Source organism: Pteropus alecto, unplaced genomic scaffold (genome assembly GCF_000325575.1).
Source record: "Pteropus alecto unplaced genomic scaffold, ASM32557v1 scaffold81, whole genome shotgun sequence".
In the NCBI taxonomy this organism is placed as follows: Eukaryota; Metazoa; Chordata; class Mammalia; order Chiroptera; family Pteropodidae; genus Pteropus; species Pteropus alecto.
Window position 1 is genome coordinate 7710184 of NW_006433378.1, and position 14002 is coordinate 7724185.

At 40.1% G+C, this 14002-nt stretch overlaps 1 protein-coding gene across 3 annotated transcripts in view; it reads right to left on the reverse strand.

Moving 5' to 3' along the window:
* The window catches only part of MME (membrane metalloendopeptidase), an 85946-nt gene that overhangs the window by 50597 nt on the left and 21347 nt on the right, over nucleotides 1–14002 (reverse strand). For all 3 annotated transcript variants that reach the window (XM_015586498.1, XM_025044239.1, XM_006908211.2), the window contains exons 4-8: nucleotides 3886–4047; nucleotides 2830–2910; nucleotides 2648–2743; nucleotides 2409–2527; nucleotides 619–684 (exon numbers count right to left, since the gene is read on the reverse strand). In XM_015586498.1, coding sequence (XP_015441984.1) covers nucleotides 619–684; nucleotides 2409–2527; nucleotides 2648–2743; nucleotides 2830–2910; nucleotides 3886–4047 — 524 coding nt within the window. The remainder of the gene's footprint in view (nucleotides 1–618; nucleotides 685–2408; nucleotides 2528–2647; nucleotides 2744–2829; nucleotides 2911–3885; nucleotides 4048–14002) is intronic.

A 14002-nucleotide genomic window follows, 5' to 3' on the forward strand; every position in this document is an offset into this window, starting at 1 on the left:
AATATCTGCTAACACATCCTATTGCTGAGCTGCCTTCTGCTGTTCCTTCACAACAGATAAGCAGGAGCACACAAACCTCACCTTGAGGGAGGTAAGGCTGGGAGACCCGTGGCTAGCTGATCAATTTTGGGTCAAAAGGTGGCTGCGAAGGTTTGCCTGAACTGGATGCCCCTACCTACAGAGTCCTCTGAAAGTCAAATCAGAAGGCTCTGGAAGCATGCTACAGAGTGTGACGTGTCTCATACTGGACCATTCTTTGGTCCTCATTGGTACCACCCTCAACCATGATAAACCTGTTCGTTTTTCAAATGATCCAATTTATAGTGGAATTAAAGCATTTAAAATTGACTTTTCAAAATGGGTCATATGACAAGTACTAAAAATCAAGACATAAATAAGGAATTTCAAGTTTCCCTGTTTCTTAAAATACCTTCATTTATTCTGCTGAGAATATTCATTCTATCAAAGAGAGCTCACCATTATTTGTGATTTAAAGTATCTGTCCAGAGTGAAGAACATAGAGGGTTTAAGTTTATCCTTGGTCTTAGTCTTTTTCACTATTTATAAGTTTACACCAAATGAGTCTGTAGTTTTATTTTTGTTTTACTTTACTTTTACCTCTTTATATATTCCAGTGCATTCATAGTAGTCTCTGGAAGGGAGGCCAAGTCGCGCTTGGTCAATCTATAAAAAATATACACAAGAAAATAAACCATTCAGCTGACACAGAACAGGTGGACAAAACACAAGCATGCCTCTGTACAAGCAAGATCCTAGTGTTCTTGCTGTTTATAAGAGTAGTGATCAGACACTGAGTGAATACACAGTTAGGAAATGGTTTCCACACTATTTCTAAGCATTAGACTGATGGGTAGTTAGATAATCTGAAAGACTATGCTGTAGATATTTGAGGAAATCCAAAGAAAACTTGAAAAGAAAAATGTACTGGGGAGGATTTTTAATGCAGAACAAAAGGTACAGGTGAATGAAAACATGTAAGACTCTAGGACTGGGGAGTTTCTAAATTTCACATTTACAGGGCATTCCAGCTTCCTGAGATTCTAATATGCTCCCCAGGGGGACATTCTCTTCTAACTCTGCTCTTAACTGGGATGTGAAAAAATAAAAGGTGGAAAATCTCTATGGTAACGCTACAACTTTTTAGCTAGTGGAATCTCGTGAGAGAATTTTTTTCTGGAGAACCTCTACCCTATGGGAGATGAAGAAGACACCTCCTCACTTCTCTCCAAAGCTGCTCTGCTCAGGACTTCATCAGACCTCGCTGCCAACTGAGTGTGCAAAAGAGGAAACTCAGGTCTGCTATCCTGTGTCTAGCCCACCTCAAAGCCAGTGAGAGCTCCCTGGACACACCTGCAGCTCTGTATGACTGCTTCCAGTGCACTGCACGGGAAGAAGATGGGTATAGAGGCGAACCAGAGAATCTGTGGGTTAAAGTGAGAATCCTGGCACAATGAGCCAGGATGATACGAAAGAAACGTCGCCCAGAGGAATGGCATGGAAAGAGCCAGGAGACATCTCTACCGGAAAGGCACTGCTCCTTCTCTAACCTCCTGACCCTCCTTAAAAAAACCCCCTCATGATCATGTAGGACACTGGCATTCGGGAGCTCACGGAGAGGATTTACGAAGGGAGAGAAAGGGGTCCGCTGAAGAAGAGAGCTGGATTCAATGCCTTGTGATTTTAATAAAAATGGCCATGAGGATTTATTCAATAGTGACATAAATATGATTCTATGACCTGTAACTTTTGGTTTAGTTTCTTTTACAGGAGACCATGGAAAAGCTTTATGAATTTTTTGGTTCATTCCAAACATACTCGTTAAATATTAATCTTGTTCTAAGTGACACCTTAGGTAAACCTAAATGAATCACTTACATTTTTGAAAATAACCTAACAAAGCCATTTTAAAAGAATGGCATTTTATTTACCTTAACTGAGAAAAAAGTACAGACATTCTTTAGGGAGAACTAAATTGTGTTTGAAATCCTTTTTTTTATGTTCTTTTTGGACACGATTAGGAATTCTGGTTTCCAGACTTGTACTACTTACGTAAACCAGACCATGCTCCTTTCATGAACATACAAAGAAATTTGGTGCTTTTTCTAAATAGGAGGGGCCTGAAGTCTTTCATTTCTTATCACTTATTTTATGAAAGGAGAGTTATCTAAAATGAAGCAGGAAGGAGAGATGAATGTCTACAACACATCATTAAGAAAATACTTTCACAATTGAAAATCCAGATATCAGGAACAGAGCATTAATTTATTACCACCTTGTTCATTCGCTTCAGATGAGAATATGCATTATTTGTAAATATCAATAACAACATGTGTGGAAGTTTTATTACAATTTAAAAATAACTTTGGCTGACAGCCACAAGCACTTACATGAATTATATGGTTCACAGAGTTCTTATCATCAGTGCCAACAAAAAAATTAATAATGACTTTTTTCCCATATTTAGAATTCAGTTGTGCAATGGATTTCTCAGCTGTCCAAGAGGCACCTAAAGCAATGAAAGGTGAAGTATACCTTTAGAAGCTTTAGTGCATTAATATGAAAGTATAATGTAATAATAACAGATTTTATTGGAAATTATTTCTTTAAAAAAGGTAAACTGCCTTACCATACGTTTGCTCCCAGTTTTCTGTTACTACTGGCCACTCATATATATCTTGCAGAAGTTTGAGTAGTGGCATTCCACCTCTGCTCTCAATAACAGCTTTTGAAAACAATGAAAATAAATTCATTGAGAAGTCTATGCACATTTTGGCACACTCTTAATAAAATAAAATTAAGAACACTTACATTCATTTATACAAGATCTGTACAATGTTTTTGCTTTCTGCACTGCTACTATATCTTCAGTTTTGGGTTCTTGAAGGACGTCTGAAATAGGGTATTTAATAAAATGCATCAATATAATTGCTCATTTGCAGCTGTAATTAACATTTTCAGCACAGGTTCAGTAAGAAACTTGCTTCTTTGTATGTATGTTCACTCCCTCCCCAGGCCAAAACCCTACAGGAAAAACCAAATCCCTTACCTGATCATAATTCCTAGTGCAGAACTGGGGGTTAGTTTCATTAGCCAAGTTACATGAAAGCATTTTTGACTAGATTATCTTTTTTATGTGTGAATGGTGATGTGTACTGCTCTGCCATAGATAAGTTACTTTTCTTTGAAATCGAGATTAAAAAGAAAACAAATAATAATACGCAGGAATTTGGAATTTAATATGATAGTCCTCTTGATGGCTGAAAAATAATTATCTTTGTGTGATTGTACTGTTCATGCTCCAAATGAATTGAATGAATTGTTCTACTTGCTTGGATGCTGGAAAACAGCAAAACTTGCTTTTCCTACAAAATAACTTTTAGAAGAGGAGAGAGGATGGAAGATAGCAGAGGGTTAGACAAGACTTTCTCAACTTCCCAGGGAAAGTGTCTTCACTGGGTTAGAAAAAAATATACCTGTTCTGGGAAGGCAAGTCTTAGTAATGTCTGATAGGGATTTTGACACAGGGCCAGGATGGGAAGGCCGTGGGAGGTGGTGTCTAGTGGCAATCACTTAATTTCTTCTTCTGTATAATGGCATAAAGACGCTATCCCTAGGGATGATAGGGCTTCATTGTTTGTGTAACTAGAAATGAAAGCAAAAAAAATAGAAATGAACAGAAATGCTAAGAAATACCAACATATCCATTTCAGTGTCCACCACCCTCCGAGTGACTGGGTGGAGGTCCGCAAAACTTAGAGGGATTATCGACTTCAGGCTTGTGCTCTATTCCCTGTTACGGCTAAGAGCTGTAGCCTAAAAAATAGATATAGTAAGAGAGAAATCATTGATACAAACTCTACTAACCTTTCAAAATGACTTCTAGTTCATCTCTTAAAATGTCAAAGTTACTGTAACGGGAGCTGGTCTCGGGAATGACATTGCGTTTCAGCCAACCTCCACAGGCGTACTTGAAAAAGTCTGAACAAGGCTCAGCAGTGGTATCCATGTTCTGGATGAGTCGAGCAGCTGAAAGACCAGAGAGAGGACGAGATAAAACAAAGGGTGTGTTTCTTAAGTCGTTTGGAAGGGGAAAAAAGGAGGCATGTTGTTTCTTCTCCCTATGAGCACGTCAACTGGCCTGATGCTCCTTTTTCTGACTTAAGTTGTTGTCAGTTTGAGATGGAATGATATATATTATCTATATATAGTCCTATTTTACTATAGTTGGTTGGTTTTATTCTTAAGAACTCTGGGTCCTTCCCTCCTATCTTTCTCCCACTCCCCCAAATAACTGAGGTCCTTGCTAGTTCATATATCAGATGAAAAAAAGAATATAGGTCTGCCTTGGCCGTCCTGGGTCTGGGGTTAACACAGGTCACTCACTCTTCACTTTGATAACTTTAGCTGCTGACTCTGCTCTTCAAAGGGTTGTGACTTTTGAATATCTCTGAATTTCCAAGAAATGAGGGATTGTTAACAGATTTTACCATTTTAGTAAAGATCTGAAGCTAGTTATTACATCTTAGACCTTGTTTGCAACATTTTTGCAATTCAAATTTGACATCAAATTTGCATTTGTTTATGTAGAGTCTGTTATTAAAAAATTGTCTGTAAGCTTTTTTAGTTTTTCTTATGTCCACTCTTTTATCTTTAAGGACTGTGAAGAAAATGCAAATCAAGCAACATCGAGCACTTACAATATACAAAACATTGACTGTGCTAGGTGCTGTGACTGATAGGACGATGTATCAAATATGAGTTATTTCCACTGAAAGGGAGCATATTTCGTACGGGAGGCCAATGTCCACAATCCCTACAGCTGGAACAGTGAGGAAACTCCCACTGCTCTCCCCACTTTCTCATACAACTCGAACTGCTTTGCAAGGAAAACAAAAGAGCAATTGAGAATTCATCTGTATCAAGAGAGTGTAAGTTCTCAAATGAGCTTTTGAAAATACTTCGCTTTCTGGATAAATAAATTATTTAATTAAAAACTTCAGAAAACTGCTGAGCCGTGTGGAATTTTTCAGCTTGGAATGGCAAATCTCTTTTCCAGCTGAGCCTCGAGCCGCCACTTCAAACCACCTCTGGACCCATTTGTTTGGCTGCCATCTCAGGCTCCATCTCTTTAATACTAAACTCTCTGGGTTACCTCCAAACTTGTTCTCTCTGGACTTTTATATAGTTTGATATATAGCACAATTGTTATCATGGCCTCCAGGTTTGAAGCCTTAGCTAAAACTTTTTTTCTCCCTTGCCATTGGGCTTAGCAGTAACTCCTTTGTCTCTCTTCTGTACTCTTTCTACCATCAGTGCCAACCTAGTTTACTTTTTCACTGTCTTTTGATTAGAAGTCACCCAACTATTCATCTTGCTAGTACAATCTCTCTACTTTTGTATATTCTGCACATCTTTCGCAGATTAAACTTCCCAAAATACTCTTTTACACTGGCTATTCCCTTGTTCAAATATGTCGGGGGCTTAACATTGCCAAGGTTAAATTACGACCCTTTAACTTGGTCTCTAAATCTTTACTAGACCAATCAGAGGTCTCCGCCTTTCCTTTTTTTTCTCTCTACATTTTTGTACAAACTCTCCGCTCCAACTAGATGGGCTTGTGCTACAAACATTCCTGTGTTTTACCCTGTGCCTTTGCTTCTGCTCCACCCCTGACCTCAGCCTTTTAACTCCTCCCACTCTCTCCAAATTCTACCCACTTTTCAAAGTTCAGCTTATGTCCCATCTCTTCCCTGAAGCTTCCATTACTCCAAACTTCAGGGAATATTTCTTTCTCTGAACTGAAACCTCATTGCCTCCTTCAATCTTTAATGCTTAGATGAGGCTACTTTGGGTTTCCTATAATGGATACCTGCTCTGTTTTCCGAACCATTCTGTTGATGAACTTGACCTCTCCATATTCCCATCAACTATCACCTCAGTAAAAGGCGTGAGAATATGTTTATGTGTGACAACGTTCCTGAATCATCCATGAGTCCTCTAACTCTTTCCTTCTACACGCTCCCCTCCCTTGCTCCTGCAGGTCAGACCAGTCCTCATTTCACGACCTCCAGAGTCCATCTCATCCTTTCAATTCCCACCTCTTCCATTCTCTTTCAGGCCCTCCCTCCTCTCAGGCTCTACTCTTGCCCTTTCATCCAAGGTATGGCCCTAGGCCTCTCCCCGCCCCACCCGCCCTGTATGCCAGTCAGATTAATGTTGTCATAACATTTCAGCATGCCATTTTCCATCTCAAGGTTTTCAATATCACCTTTCGCATTCATACTAAAGTCCAGGGTCCACAGAATATTCTAATCCTAATGCATTTAGTGAAGCTTCTCTCTCACTCCCTTCTCACATGAGCCATCTGCCCCAACTAAATGAATGTTTTAAGTTTCTGCTGTGAAACACCTTATAATTTTCTGCTTCTGCAACTTTGACCATGTTACCTTAACTGCTACTAAAATATTTTTTTTTTCCACATTTAAAAATTTCAGGCATTTTCAAGGCTCAGTTCCAATCTTCCTTATTCATGAAGGATTGTCCTTACAAAGCTCCCATCAGCTGGCATCATATACACTTTGTTGTTGTTGTTGGAAAATCTATTATCTCCTCCACTGGACTGTGGTTCTGGTAAAGGGAATATATATTCCAGACCCTAACATTGTGTTCAATCCCAACTTTTCAGCAGAAACTTTAACGTGTTACCTTAGGTAAAAATTAGGAAATTGATCTATAAAAGGTGGAGTGAAAAAGGAATTCCCTTGAACTTTGAAGGAAATAAAGATATGGTGACAGGGAAAGTGAAAATAAAGATAGAAATACATAGAAGATGATCATGTAAAGTGAACAACCAGAAAATTAGAGCCTGAAAGAAAAGCTCACTAAAGATATTCTTAGCATACATTTTTAACCATTTTATGTAACTCTTATTTTTCAAAATACTTTAAAAATTTTAACTGAATGTTATAAGGCTCCTGCCATTTGGGGAGCACTTTTATTTTCTTCCTGTCTCTGGAGTAATGGATAGTTCATGTCCCAACACCCCAGAACAATAAACTCCTAGTTGGGAGAGCAGTGAACAAGTAATGAACAAGTAGAATGAACAAAAATCAGGAACAAGTCTTATTGCCTATTTGGAAATATCATGTGACCTTTCACGTGCACTGAACCAAAAGGAAGAGTGGCAGTTGCAGAGCTACGTTCATGAGTGCAAATCTACTGCCACACATTGCATCTGTACTTCCCACATCTCCCACAAGGACAAAAAGATGCTCCTCCTCTTAGGCTGAATTCCTCACTTGATACCCAGCACAGTTAAAGCACTTACATATGGACAACAAATCAAAGATGCAGCATTTAAACAACTTGTGAGGGATATGCTGACAAGGGATAGGAAGAGGCGACTTTCCAAACTCCTTCCTGTGCCACTTTTTAAATTTCCCTTTGACCAGAGAACTCATCTGGGCATAGGCACTTCCAGACACTTCAAAGAGAGCTCTCTGTTCTGATGAATATTTGGGGGCCATGGGCCAAAGCAAGTCACGGGCTAACACTTTTATGCTGGGTCTTTGATCGACCTTCCTTTAATCTCTTATCGTGGGTTTGATTCTGGTTTTGCACCTTATCCTCCGGAGCTCCTCTGTGCTGACTTTTCTTTGAAGTCAGCGGTAGACTTGTGAGTAGAAGGGCCGTAGGAAACAGACGCACAACTGTCAAACTGGTTATAATTGTTTTTATATTTTGTGCTTTGTTTTGAATTACTCAACCTTTCTACTTTGCCACACCTGGGCTCTTCAGTTATTTCCTCATCTGTGGGCCTGTGGCTTCTGAGTAAACAAATGTGGTTTAGAAACAAAATTATTCGCCTTAATAAGCAGATATAAAAATTGATGTAGTAAAAGGCATGGTATTGACATGGAATGCTGTTGACCAGATGTTTGTAAAGTGAAAGAAAAAATACAATATAATTTTTAAAAATCTGTATAAAAGAACAGAAAGTCTAAGGGGCATTTATAGCAGTTATATCTGGGTGGAGGGATTACACGTGTGTTTAATTTCTTATTATTTGCTTAAGTTTATTTTCTGATTTGTATGAGACGAACGTGCATTGTTTTTGCAGTAAGAAAAAAGTTTATTTTTAATTTAAGGAAATAAAGACAAGAAAAGTAACCTATTAATAATGAGCTTGTTTCTTATGAATGACAATTCTGAATGTTCAAGGCCGATAATTAATGACACACCGTTATTTTCCAAACTAATCTTCTTGTAACATTCTACCAACTTATTTGACTACAGGAATTAAAAACAAGTTCAACTACCATCTGGGAAGTCATTAATTACTGTATTCATTACCAAGGGTCTATCGTGTGGATATGGATTAGGAGGTGCTGTATAAGCTGGGAAAATGTTTGGGGTGCTTAAATCAGGTAGACCTGTCTTGAATCCCCGAGCGTCACCACATTTTAGTTTACAGTAGTCCCGCCTTACCCACGATTTTGCTTTCTGTGGTTTCAGTGACCTGTAGTCAACTGCGGTCCAAATATTAAACGAAAAATTTCAGAAATAATTCACAAGTTTTAAATTGTACACCGTTTCGAGTAGCATGAAGAAATCCCGCACCATCCCGCTGCTTCTCACCCAGATGTGAATTTTCCCTTTGTCCAGAGTATCCACGCTGTATTCACTACCTGCTCGGTAGGCATTTGGTGGCTGTTTCGGTTATCAGATTGACTATTGCAGTATCACAGTGCTTGTATTCAAGTCACCCTTATTTTCCTGAATAATGGCCCCAAACCACAAAAATAGCGATACTGGCAATTCATATATGTCAAAGAGAAGCAGTAAAGTTCTTCCTGTAAGTGAAATGGTATGTCTATATAGGAAAAAGTATGGTGTCTACAGGACTCAATAGTTATTCTCGATTTCAGGTACCCACTGGAAGTCTTGGAACATATCCCTCCTGGATAAGAGAGAGCAACTGTACAAGATTAAGTAATGTCCCTACATTACTTAATCTAATGTGCATTCAGGGGACATTCAGGGATCAAGCAGCTAGTAAATGATGGCGCACCAGGACTTCCACTTAGGTGAGTGCAGCTCCGAACTCACCCTCTTTCCTCCATACTTTGGATACAGCAGATGGGAACATATGAGAAGCATATTTCTTCTTTCTTGTTCTTTCCCAGTCACCTCTTATTTTCCCTTGGTCCTGACTCTTCTTTATTTCCTCTTCTCCCTGCCATTCTCATCGCCATAGCTTCCCTCCTTTCCCAGTGTCAATCTTATCACCAGCAACTAGTGCTGGGTCAGAGGCAAGAGAAAACATCAAGACTTTGGAAGGTCTACGGTGGCCAGGAAGAAGGAAAGGGAAAAAACATGAATTCTTCACAGTGGGGCAAGCAGACAGGAAAGTGGCATGGAAGCTATCTGTTCTCAAAGGCACATCTAGTAGTGTGTCTTATTGAAGTGTACATGGAAGCGGGGTCCTGCCTAATCTATCTTTGGATAGAAGACAATGGATTATGGAGAGTGAAAAACCTCAGTGATGTTTTTAGAGCAGTGCTTTTCAACTCTGGCTAACCATGTGAACCATCTTAGAAGCCTTTTAATTATACAGATACCCAGGATCTACCCCCAATCAATTAAATCGGAATCTTTGAGGTGGTCCAGGCTGTTTTTTTTTTTTTTTTAAGGCTTCCTGAGTGGTTCTAATGTGCATTCAGGGGAGAACTATCAGATCAGATAACAGAGAAACACGGAAAATGAGGACAAGTGAATCCAACATCAGAAAGGAAAGATGGTCCTATATAAATCAGGCATACTTCTTGCCTTTCCAGAACATAAGTGTGAATGGGCTTACATCACAATAACCCATATTTCTAAGTGCACTTTGGTCTCTATGAGTCCCTGGCACAGTATTTATTACAGGGAGCCACATGTGTCCCCGTATAAGCCCATTTTTCCCAGGTCTCCACTCTACTATACTGACTATGGCCTCTACAACCTCTTGCTGCAGACTCCATACATGACCCCACTGGTGCTGGAGCTGTTTGATGCATGGAAAATGCTTCTCTTCCATCTTTCATGGTCTTAGAGTAGTTCCAAGGAGGGCTCCTCATGTCTCGAGGTGAAGAGATCTTTGAGATTTTACCTCCATGCCTCTCTCTCCCAAGAACCACAAGGACCAACAGGCCCAGTTTGGGGGAGATTATAACAGCAAACACTTCATTACATTCAGAATCACTTCTCTTTTCTGATGGCCAAGGCTTTGTTCAAGGAACATTTGTGTTGAGCTTGACTTACTGTTCCTTTAAGATGAGCTCTCTCTGTCTCAGGAGGCTCCTGAGCCTCGCAGGCAGTAGACTTAAACACGACCACTCCACCAGTTGCCAGACCATGATTAGACATGGTGGAATTCCAACCACACACTGGAACCCTGTGATTTTCCTTCTCAGGGCTCTTCCCGAGGTCTGTGTGTATGAATATGTACATGTCTACCTCAAGAGAAGACAATCTTGGGTCTGCCTTTGAACATCAATGGTGCCTGTGCCACAAGATTCTCCCCTTTGCTATCTATTTTCTCTGTTTTCCAGACACATCAGCAATTTGCTAACTGAAAATAGGATTTTTGGTGCTGTACTGTGGAGAAGAGACTGTTGTTCTATGACATGACCACTGCTGGACCTGCAAGCTAGATCCTGGACAAAATAGAGATCACTTCCCATAAATCCCCTCAGAGGCTGTCTGTTTGACCCTCACCCTGTGCCCCACAGCGTGCTAGTTCCTGAGACAGGCTGCTGCCCTATGCTAAGCAAGCATGTAAGGTGGTTTCCCTTCATCTGGTGCCGGTCATGCACCGTAACCCTACCCATCCTGCCCTGCTCTGTATAGTTCTTTAGCACCTGCCACGTGGCACAGACAATATCCACTTCATCTTGCCGCCACCCAAGATGTGCCTCACATATAAGTTCCCTTAATACACTCTTAATGTAATGCTGGAATTGTCAGCATCTTTCTTTGGTCTTTTCCTGCCCTCTGCTTACAGAGGCAGATTTTCCTTCTCAGGGCTCTTCCCCAGGTCTGTGTGTATGAATATGCACACAACAACTATTTCAATGTTCATACATGTACATTCCCTAGAGGCTAGTTTTCCAGGCACACACACGCGTGCGTGCATGTGTGTGTCTGTGTATGTGTGTGTGTTTTTGATAGAAATTTCTGCATGTGTAAAGAGCTTCTGAGGAAATTGTCAGTAAAATAAAGGAAACTTGAAATAAATAAGATTGACACAGCAGTAAATGAATAAACTGGAGAGCATAAGGCTTTGTGCTATAGCACCTTTTTGTGGGTTTAATTTTATTCAACGTTGGTCCCTACTTACTAAGGTCACTGATACCTTCCTGTGAGAATGTAATGTAATTCACGGTAATTACAAAACAAACACAGTCGATTTTCATTATTCAGTGGAATTTTGTTCTAAAGTGGCCACTAACACTGAATTAGCAAATACTGAATCACTGACCCTTGAGGAAACACAAGGTTAGGTTCCTGAGAGCTTCTGATCACATGACATTTTCATCAACTGATCAACATATAAACATGTTTTATGTGTGCTTCTGTTTTATTTAAAACTATTTAATGTATATCATTAATTAACTAACATCAAACTCCCAACCAATAGCACTATAACTTACACCTGAACAAAGCTTATTCCACACTTGTCTTTCCTCTGTAAGGTACACCACAGCCTTCTTATGCTTGGCCGCACCAGAGAGCCTTCAGTACTATGCTTGGTGACCATTTTAAACAAAGAAATCATCAACAAAAAGCACAACAAATGTGGAAAATGTGGCACTAAAGAGACCAAGAGAAGAAATCATGTTTACAGGCTCCTTGTTGCACCTCAGCTGGGTATGCGTGTGTACAGTAACTCAAGTCTTGCACCAATATGAGCGTGTCTGCACCGCAAGTATTAAACTTAGGATCACAAACAAATTTTAGCCAATAGGCAAATTAGCAAATAGTAAATTTACAAATATAATTAGGATCTTCTATAGTTTTGTCCATTTTTAGTTTGAGGTTTTTTGAAATATCCAGGAAAATGTACAATACAGACAACCAAATTAAGTGAAAATGGGATGCAAATAATTTTTTTCTCAATTAATACTGTATTTTAAAAACTCTTGGCCCCAATATTCTTTAGTGTCAAATATCTTAAATGAGATAGGCAACTATTTACAACACATACAGCACATATCTGGCTCCATGGCAAAATTTCTTCACTGACTGTTCTTGCTCTGCTCAGAAGGAAGGTCTAGGGCAGGGATCCCCAACCCCTGGGCCACGAACCAGTCGGTGGCCAGTTAGGAACCAGGCCGCATAGCAGGAGGTGAGCAAAGGTGAGCAGGAGGTGAGTGGGCTAAGCATCATCTGTGTTTGCAGCCGCTCCCCAGTGCTAGCATCACCACCTCACCTCTACCTCAGATCATCAGCCATTAAAGTCTCACAGGAGTATCAGTCTCTGGTGCCAAAAAAGTTAAGGACTGCTGGTCTAGGGAATGGTATGTGAGCAAAACTGTCTTCAGCTTGTTGTCTCCAACTTGACCTAAGCCCTTGGCTTTTTGACCACAATCATATAACATTTTCATTTCAGTATCTTAAAATCACTATAATCAGTCTGACTTATGACTGTTTTGAAAGTGTGTAGGAAAGGGCAGAGAAAAGTTGGGAAACCCAGGAGCAAAGGCTCTTGTGAAGACCTTAGGGCATGTATTTCTGACCCAATCCTCTGTCCTAAATGTTTGCTTTATTAACAGACACTGAGCCTGATATTTCTTACTAGGCAATTTTTGAAAATTTAAAAATCTCCTTTGACAACATTCTGAAAGTATTTCTTACCTCGTTCTCCTGCTGCCACCCTCCTCCCACCATCCCCCAACTAAAATTAAGGCAAAGTCAGAACATTTTGAAAGAACACAAGGAAAATGCAATGTAATCGCAACGGGTCACAAAGGACTCCATTCAAAAGGCAGTAATGTGGAAACTAGAATCTGGGGGACCATTACTAAAGAGAAAATGACTGAAAATTAGCAAGCACACAGACTAATGCTAATAAAAACCAAATGGTTTTCATTGCAAACATTCTGGATTCTTCTACAATCCCGTCTTCACTTTTAAATGAAATCCTTCTCCCCAAATCACTTTTTGTGATAACTCTGTTGAAGAAAGGTTGGGGGTGAGACAGGGGAATACCTGATGCTGAATGTAATCTGGACTGCAAGTTTTTCATTTAATTCCGACACTCTCTGTCAACTTCTGGTTAAGTTCCAGCTAAGCCAAGGTCAAGTGTTAGACCTATCTAATTGGTCAGCACAAAGAAAAGCCATCACTATACAACTGTTCAGAAACTGTGGATTTACACAAGTAAATCTGAGGGAAATTTTCAAGCACAGTGAATTAACTCTGTAGAGTTGCAACTGTCAAGAAAGGAGACCTATTTTTTGTGTTCTAGCTGGGGGAATAATTAGTTTATAATTATATTTCTTATATACATGTGACCAATTCACCTTAAATGCATAGGCGCACACACACAGAGGCACAGGCCTATAAATAGTTAACTTAGAATCCATTCACTATCAGATTTACATATAGAATGTTAGCTATGGCAGCAGTCCCCAACCTTTTTGGCACTAGGGACCAGTGCTCCTATGAGAATCTAATGCCTGATGATCTGAAGTGGAGCTGAGGTGGTGATGCTAGTGCTGGGGAGCAGCTGCAAAGGCAGATGAAGCTTTGTTTCCTTGCCTGTTGCTCACCTCTTGCTGTGCAGCCCAGTTCCTAATGGTTCCCTTGCCTGCTGCTCACCTCTTGCTGTGCAGCCCAGTTCCTAATGGATCACAGACCGGTACCAGTCTGCAGCCCAGGGGTTGGGGACAGACCGGTACCAGTCTGCAGTTAGGGGTTGGGGACCCCTGAACTAGAG